At 52.9% G+C, this 8,841-nt stretch overlaps 1 protein-coding gene across 1 annotated transcript in view; it reads left to right on the top strand.

Annotated features, from left to right (window-relative positions):
• UBR4 (ubiquitin protein ligase E3 component n-recognin 4) overlaps positions 1 to 8,841 on the top strand; it is a gene marked incomplete at its 5' end in the record, with an annotated part of 94,000 nt that overhangs the window by 58,738 nt on the left and 26,421 nt on the right. Inside the window, 10 exon segments of the mRNA XM_083375656.1 lie at positions 925 to 1,256; positions 1,553 to 1,691; positions 4,498 to 4,623; positions 4,728 to 4,856; positions 5,503 to 5,846; positions 7,098 to 7,188; positions 7,831 to 7,915; positions 8,126 to 8,253; positions 8,348 to 8,477; positions 8,621 to 8,778. Coding sequence (XP_083231782.1) covers positions 925 to 1,256; positions 1,553 to 1,691; positions 4,498 to 4,623; positions 4,728 to 4,856; positions 5,503 to 5,846; positions 7,098 to 7,188; positions 7,831 to 7,915; positions 8,126 to 8,253; positions 8,348 to 8,477; positions 8,621 to 8,778 — 1,662 coding nt within the window.

Raw genomic sequence — 8,841 nt, 5'->3', positions numbered from 1 at the left:
GATAGAGGACAGACAGACAGGCAGACAGATAGATATAGATGATGGATAGATAGATGGATAGATAGATAGATAGATAGATAGATAGATGATAGATTAGATAGATATAGATGATAGATATAGATGGATAGATAGATGATTAGAGAGAGAGGTGATAAAGATAGATATAGATAATAAAAATAGGTATAGATAAATAATAGATGATAGATACAAAGATAGAAATAGAAATAGATGATATAGATAGATGATAGGAGAGAAAGAAAGATACAGATGATAAGATAGAGATAATAGAAATAGATACAATAGATGATAAAAAGATAGATAGAAATAGATGATAAGAGAGATGATAGAGACAGAAAGATAGATAGATGATGATAGATATAATAGAAATAGATATAGAAAACATGATAGAGAGAAATAGATGATAAGATAGATGATAGGAAAGAGAAAGATATAGATAGATAAGATATATATACATAATAGATAGAAATAGCTGCAGAAAACAGATGACAGAAAGAGACAGAAATAGATGATAAGATATAGATAAATGATACAGATTTATAGAGAGAAACAGACAGACAAACATGGATGATAGATGTAGGTCAGGGGGGGTCTTCAAACCTGGCCCTTGGATGACTTGTGGACCAACTCCCAGAATTCCTCAGCCGGGCACGCTGGGAGTCCAGAAGTCATCCAAGGGCCAAGTTTGAAGACCCCGATGTAGATGACAGACAGACAGACGGACTTGCTCCTCAACCACAAGCTGCAGTTTTTCTCCCGGATGTTTCCCTTCTGGTTTGGGCCAAGTTCCTTTGCCCTCCTTCCATCTCCTCCCCATGGAGCCCCCATGGCTCTATTCATTCGAGAGAGGAATGCCTTCATTCCTGACCTGTCTCGTCTCGGAGGGTGTTTTTCGCGCGAGGGTAGCAGCAGAGGGCTTACGTTTTTCCCGGGCGCGGAGGCGGGCAGCAGAACCGGCCTTCTCACGGTGGGCCTCCCTCTGCTTCTGCCACCTTCAGGCCGGCCCGCTGGCACAAAGCCAAGAAGGTCCAGCTGACCCCCGGCCAGACGGAGGTGAAGATCGACCTCCCCTTGCCCATCGTGGCCTCCAACGTGATGATCGAGTTTGCCGACTTCTACGAGAACTACCAGGCCTCCACGGAGACCTTGCAGTGCCCCCGGTGCAGCGCCTCCGTGCCCGCCAACCCGGGCGTCTGCGGGAACTGCGGGGAGAACGTCTACCAGTGCCACAAGTGCCGGTGGGTCAGCTCAGCCCCTTTCCTTCCTTCCTTCCTCTCCCCACCCTCTCCCCCGGGGCAGCTACATATGGAGGAAGAGGGGGGGCACCTCGGGTGACCCTCTCCCCCGCAGCCACAGACGTCTTTGCTCTTTAGCTGGGCCTCGGTTTCTCAAGTCCCACGCCCGGCTCTAGAAGGAGAGTTGGGTTTTCCACATTCGAGGCATCTCTTTTGGGGGAGCGATGAGGAGATTGCTGCACACGGACGCGGTCACGCAAACACAGACACGCATACACCCCCTTGTTGCTGATTCCCAGGTCGATCAACTACGACGAGAAGGACCCCTTCCTTTGCAACGCCTGCGGCTTCTGCAAATACGCCCGCTTCGACTTCATGCTGTTTGCCAAACCGTGCTGTGCAGTGGACCCCATCGAGAACGAAGAGGACCGGAAGAAGGTCAGTGGCGGCGGGAGGAGGAAGAGGAAGAGGAGAGGGGAGAGGAGAAGGAGGGAAGAGGAGGAGGAAGAAGAGGAGGAGGAGAGGGAAGAGGAGAAGGAGGGAAGAGGAGGAGGAAGAGAAGGAGGCGAGGGAAGAGGAGGAGGAAGAGGAGGAAGAGAGGGAAGAGGAGGAGGAAGTGGATGAGGAGGAGGGAAGAGGAAGGGGAGAGGAGAAGGAGGGAAGAGGAGGAAGAAGAGGAGGAGGAGAGGGAAGAGGAGAAGGAGGGAAGAGAAGGAGGAAGAGAAGGAGGCGAGGGAAGAGGAGGAGGAAGAGGAGGAAGAGAGGGAAGAGGAGGAGGAAGTGGATGAGGAGGAGGGAAGAGGAAGGGGAGAGGAGAAGGAGGGAAGAGGAGGAGGAAGAAGAGGAAGAGAAGGAGGAGAGGGAAGAGAAGGAGGGAAGAGGAGAGGGAAGAGGAGGAAGTGGATGAGGAGAAGGGAAGAGGAAGAAGAGGAGAGGGAAGAGGAGGAGGAGGGAAGAGGAAGGGGAGAGGAGAAGGAGGGAAGAGGAGGAGGAAGAGAAGAAGGAGAGGGAAGAGGAGGAGGAAGAAGAGGAGGAAGAGAGGGAGGAGAGGGAAGAGGAGGAGGAAGAAGAGGAGGAAGAGAAGGAGGAGAGGGAAGAGAAGGAGGGAAGAGGAGGAGAGGGAAGAGGAGGAAGTGGATAAGGAGAAGGGAAGAGGAGAAGGAGGGAAGAGGAGGGAGGAGGAGGAGAGGGAAGAGGAGGAGGAGAGGGAAGAGGAGGAAGTGGATGAGGAGAAGGGAAGAGGAAGAAGAGGAGAGGGAAGAGGAGAAGGAGGGGAGAGGAGGAGGGGAGGGAAGAGGAAGGGGAGAGGAGAAGAAGGGAAGAGGAGGAGGAAGAAGAGGAGGAGGAAGAGAAGGAGAGGGAAGGAAGAGGAGGAAGTGGATGAGGAGAAGGGAAGAGGAAGAGGAGAAGGAGGGAAGAGGCGGAGGGAGGAGGAGGAGAGGGAAGAGGAGGAGGAAGTAGAGGAGGAGGAGGAGACCTGCCTTTTGGGGGGCTAGATTTTGTGGCCTTACTTCCCCCAGGAAACCAATTCTAATTCTATTCTACCACCCACCCCCCAATGCTTTACAGGTAGTCCTCGACTTACAACAGCTTGTTTAGCGGCCAGAGCAATAACCGCTCGGGAGACAAGGGACTTACGACCGTTTTTTCACAGTTAGGACCTTTGCCGCATCCCCACAGTCACGCGATCCAAACCCAGACGCTGGGCAACCGGTTCATACTTACGACCGTTGCTGTGTCTCGAGGTTACACGATCCCCATTTGCCACCACCCGACGGGCAAAGTCCGACGGGGCAAAGAAGCCAGCTTCGCTTAACAACCGGTTGACTCACTTAACCGGCTGCAGCGATTCTCTTTTTAACCCCTGCGGCGATCCAGGCGGCCGAATGGGGCACACAACTCACGTAACCAGTGTCTCACTTAGCAACAGACATTTTAGTGTCCGCTGTGGCCGTAAGTCGAGGACTATTTTAAAAATAAAGAGTTCCACGCTCCACCTCGGCCCCTTGGGGGGGGGCTGCCTCTGTTACCGGAACCTCGGGGGTCTTGCTTCAACTGGGAGCGATCCACCGCCTGGGTTGGGCTGGAGGAAGATTTTGGCCTGCGTGCCGGACGTTGGCGTGAGGCAGAGACGCTCCGTTCACTGCCTGGGAGCTTATTACCTAGAGCGGGAGGGTCTTCAACCTTGGCAACTTTAAGACTAGTGGACTTCAACTCCCAGAATTCCTCAGCCAGCCCTCAGAGTTTATTTTATTTTAATTTTATTTTATTTTATTTTATTTTATTTTATTTTATTTTTTTATTTTATTTTATTTATTTTATTTTATTTTATTTTATTTATTTTATTTTATTTTATTATTTTATTTTATTATTTTATTTTATTTTATTATTTTATTTTATTATTTTATTTTATTTTATTATTTTATTTTATTATTTTATTTTATTATTTTATTTTATTATTTTATTTTATTTTATTTTATTATTTTATTTTATTATTTTATTTTATTTTATTTTATTTTTTTATTTTATTTTATTTTTATTTTATTTTATTTTATTTTTTTATTTTATTTTATTATTTCATTTTATTTTATTTTATTATTTTATTTTATTTTATTTTATTATTTTATTTTATTTAACTTATATACCGCCCTATTCCCGTAGGACTCGGGGCGGTTTCCAGGGCAATTGAAATCCTACCATACAAAAGTTAAAAAGTTTAAAACAGCTAATTGAAACAGCTAATTAAATTAAGAGCCCAAAATTTAAAAGTTAAAACATGAAAACCCAATTCAATCCCCTCAGTCTAGGCCCGACAGCTCAAAGAGCCAAGTTTTCAGGTCCCGGCGGAATGAGCGGAGGTCGGAGGCAGTCCTAAGCTCCGTGAGAAGTTGGTTCCAGAGGGCAGGTGCCCCCACAGAGAAGGCCCTCTCTCTCTGGGAGTCACCCGCCGGCAATCCTTCACCGGCGGTACCCTAAGAAGGCCCTCCCTGCGGGAGCGCACAGAACGATGGGAAGTTGATGCCGGCAGCAGGTGTTCCCTCAGATAATCCGGACCCCAAGCCATTGAAGTTGAAGAGTTGAAGTCCACAAGTCTCAAAAGTTGGCAAGGTTGCAGACCGTTGACGTAGAGACTTGTTTCGTGCGGAGGCTGGCGGGTAGCGTTGCTGTCCCCGAGGCCTCGGGAGCCCAGGGTTGTTTAGTTAGAAGCACGCGCATAACGGTGCCGCGTCGTTTCACCCGCCAGGCGGTGACCAACATCAACACCCTCCTGGACAAGGCCGACCGGGTCTACCACCAGCTGATGGGCCACCGACCCCAGTTGGAGAACCTGCTCTGCAAAGTGAACGAGGCGGCACCTGAAAAGCCACAGGTAGCCAGAGGCGGGCAGGCCGCCCCGGGTGGACCCCCGGGGGAGGGGACGGTGGGGGGGGCGAGGCCATCCTGGCCTAACTTTCCTCCTTCCCGCCGTGCCAGGACGACTCCGGGGGCAGCGGAGGCCTCAGCTCCACCTCAGCCAGTGTGAACCGGTACATCCTGCAACTGGCGCAAGAATACTGTGGCGACTGCAAGAACTCCTTTGACGAGCTCTCCAAGATCATCCAGGTAATCCGGGCCATTCCCAAGATAATCCAGGGCGGATCCCTCCTGTAGTCTGGGCCGAGCGGGCCGGGACAGCGGCTGCCAGAATTCCCCTTAAAGTCGCTTTGCCATTCCCCCCCCCCCAAAAAAAAGAAACAGGTTGGCTGTTGAGATCAGAAACAGCCGGTGGATTCTGGCCGGGCTTGGTCAGGGCTGATAGTGGCTGCTAGTCCAATTTTTCCGGCTTTGCGGATTGGTGGCGGGGGGGGAGGAGGAGGAGACGGTTCCACGGGAGTGGCGGGCGTCGTGAGCGGTGGGCAAGCGCGGGCACCGCTCGCGTAAAACGGACCGTGCGCGCGCCCTCTTGCCTGCCGCTTCAGGCAGCTTTGCAGACCGGGCAGTGGAGGGGAGCGGATGGTTCCACGCCAGTGCCAGGCAAGCGCACACACACACGCGTGTGTGCGTACGCGCGGCTCCGTTTGCATGCGTGGCTGGCAGAGGCACGGCCGCCGCTTGCATAAATGGGAGCATGTGCCTGTGCCCTGGGCGGAGGATTGGGGGACCCCCTGGGCTAGTCCAGTCTGGTGGGAAATTCATCTCTTTGGTCACCCGAAGTGCTCCTGCATGGCTCAGCCCTCTCCCCTCTCTATCCTCCCCCCTCCCTCCCCAGAAAGTCTTTGCATCCCGGAAGGAGCTGCTAGAGTACGACCTCCAGCAGAGAGAGGCCGCCAGCAAGTCCTCTCGCTCGGCTGTCCAGCCCACCTTCACCGCCAGCCAGTACCGTGCCCTCTCGGTTCTGGGTTGCGGCCACACCTCCTCCACCAAGTGCTATGGCTGCGCCTCGGCCGTCACCGAGCACTGCATCACGCTGCTCCGGGCCTTGGCCACCAACGCCGCCATCCGCCACATCCTGGTCTCCCAGGGCCTCATCCGGGAGCTCTTCGACTACAACCTGCGCCGAGGGGCCGCCAGCATGCGGGAGGACATCCGCCAGCTCATGTGCCTCCTCACCAGGTGGGCCTCGGGCGGCTGCCTACCCTTTCTTTTTGACCTTTCTTACAGTGGAACCCAGGCAGCCTCTTCCGCTGGATTGGCTTTGGCCAACCCTTGGGCCCTTGAAGGCACTAAGTAATGAAGATCAGCGTCAGACCTGCCCCAGTCCGGTCCCTTAGGAAAGAAAGACCCTCGACTCCATTTGGGTGGAGCGTTAGGATCTTTTGCTAAAGGCTGCTGGCTGCAGTAAATTCAGGCTAGAACTAAGTCTGGTTCTTTTACTAGAGATGTAAAGTCAGGCTAGAACTAAGTTTGATTCTTTTACTAGAGATGTAAAGTCAGGCTAGAACTAAGTGGTTCTTTTACTAGAGATGTAAAGTCAGGCTAGAACTAAGTTTGGTTCTTTTACTAGAGATGTAAAGTCAGGCTAGAACTAAGTCTGGTTCTTTTACTAGAGATGTAAATTCAGGCTAGAACTAAGTTTGATTGTTTTACTAGAGATGTAAAGTCAGGCTAGAACTAAGTCATTCTTTTACTAGGTATTGCTGGCTGCAGTAAATTCAGGCTAGAACTAAGTCTGGTTCTTTTACTAGAGATGTAAAGTCAGGCTGGAACTAAGTCTGGTTCTTTTACTAGATATTGCTGGCCGCAGGAAAGTCAGGCTTGAACTACATTTGGTTTTTTTACTAGAGATTGCTGGCTGCAGAAAATTCAGGCTAGAACTAGATTTCTCGCATGAAAAGGTTACAGACTCTTCCCCCCATCCCAGCCCTTCCCACCGTGACCAGTCTGTCTTCAGCCAAGGAAGAACCTTATAGGTGTTTTGAGAACGCTGAGAGGTTTGGGGCACAATTCGGTCTCGGGCTGAGTGGCCTTGAGCGCTGGCACAAACTGCTTCCATCTTTCCCTGGACTTCATCGCTGCCATCCCCCCTCCCTATTTCCCATCCCCATACAGGTTTATTCCCCATTTGTTCTCCCCATGCCCCCTTCTCCCCCAAGCCTTTGAGGGCAGGATGCCAGCAAGGGCGCCAAGCCGGAGCTGATTCGAATTTGGAGGAATGTACTTGGGGCCATCGATCCCTTTCTTGCAGCTAGCACAACTGGCTAGGGAGCTTTCAAGTCGTGTTCTCTCTGGAAGGAGGTCGTGGGTGTTGGTGTTATTACATGAGCCAGACATAAGAAGAGGAGCTTGTGTGTGTTTGTGTGTGTGGTGGGGACCTGTGGCACTTTAAAGATGCCTTTGTTGTTTTATCCGCTTGTCTTCAACCAGAGATAACCCAGAAGCCACCCAGCAGATGAATGACCTCATCATCGGCAAGGTGTCGGCAGCTCTGAAGGGCCACTGGGCCAATCCTGACCTGGTGAGCAGCACTCCCCCCCCCTCTGGTCGCCCCTTGGGCAGGGGTCTCTCTGTAAAATGACCTTCCAGCCTTGGCACCCCAAGGCTGCCCTCTCTCTTTCCTGGCAAAGGGATGAACCAGCTTCATGGTCTTCCTGGCTCCTCAACAACCTGGGAACATAAGTGCTTCCTGTGTGGGGGGGGTTCTTGCCCCCCCATAGCCCTCCCCCTATCCATGTCAATGTTGAATTGCTAAGAAGCTTGCTAACCTCTGTCGCTGCTCAGCGTGCCATAGAAATGGGGGGGAGGGGCAGCCTGGGAAAGAAACAGGAGTTTCCAGAAGCCGTCTGTGGACCACAAGACCCAAGGCCGTCCATAGCAGATGTCTGACGGAGCAGTGGGCTGTTCCCATAACGAACAGAAAGAATGCAGTTGGCCAACATGAAGGCATGGCGGGCGGGCGGGAGGGGTTATGAAAAGCTATTGCTAACTAGCCAGATTTTTGCGGGGAAAAACTAGCATTGATTTTGCTGCTTTCAGTGCCGGGATGTGTATTCATTAAAAAAAATGGATCTCTTACGGCGCCTGAAGGCCTTAGAGTTTCTTCGGTACTGAATTCGCCAGCCGGACGCTTGACGCTCCTCCTCTTTCCCCCCTCTCGCAGGCCAGCAGTCTTCAGTACGAGATGCTCCTGCTGACGGACTCCATCTCCAAGGAGGACAGTTGCTGGGAGTTGCGTCTGCGCTGCGGTGAGGCCCGGGGCTCGACAGGCCAGTTGTGGCAGTCCCTGGTTGGTGGGGGGTGGGGAGGAGAGGGAGAAGGCCCAGAGAATCTGCTCCCCCAGGGAAAGAGAGAGAAAGAGAGGCACCACCCTCACCGGGACGGACGGGCCAGAGGGGGAAAATGTCGTTCCTTGGGTTTCCGGAGCGATGCTGACCGCCTAGCCCGCTTCCCCGCAGCCCTCAGCCTCTTCCTCATGGCCGTGAACATCAAGACGCCGGTGGTGGTGGAGAACATCACCCTGATGTGCCTGCGCATCCTTCAGAAGCTGATCAAGCCCCCGGCGCCCACCAGCAAGAAGAACAAGGTACCTCTGCTTGCCCCTCCCCGCAGGGGCGGCCGGCCGGTTGCAGCAGCCTCTCGAGGCCCTGCCAGACTCTTCTCTATTTTGGGCCCCCCAGGACTCGCCTGTGGACTCCCTGACCACCGTCAAGCCCTACAGCAATGAGATCCATGCCCAGGCCCAGCTGTGGCTCAAGAGGGATCCCAAGGCCGCCTACGAGGTGTGGAAGAAGTGCCTGCCTGCCAGAGGTGCGCCTTTCTCCCCCCCCTTTTACTGGCTTCCTCCCCCAGCCGGGGGAGAGGTGGCCGAGGAGGCCCGGCCTCGGAGAAGGGGCGGCCGTTCCGCCCCGCGGCTCACTCCCCTGGCTGCTTTTTTTGCCGCCGTCCTTTAGGCCTGGAAGCCAACGGGAAGTCTCCCAGCCGGATGGAGCTCCGCCAGCTCTACCTGACGGAGAAGTACACCTGGAAGTGGAAGCAGTTCATGAGCAAGCGGGGGAAGAGGACCTGCCCCCTGGACCTCAAGCTGGGACACAACAATTGGCTGCGGCAGGTGAGACACACACCCACGCACAACCGATGCACACACGGCGGAGGAGGAGGAGGAGGAGGAGAA

Source organism: Vipera ursinii, assembly GCF_947247035.1.
Source record: "Vipera ursinii genome assembly, chromosome: 17".
NCBI lineage: Eukaryota > Metazoa > Chordata > Lepidosauria > Squamata > Viperidae > Vipera > Vipera ursinii.
Note: the sequence above shows the minus strand (reverse complement) of the source record. Positions and strands in the feature narration are given on the sequence as shown.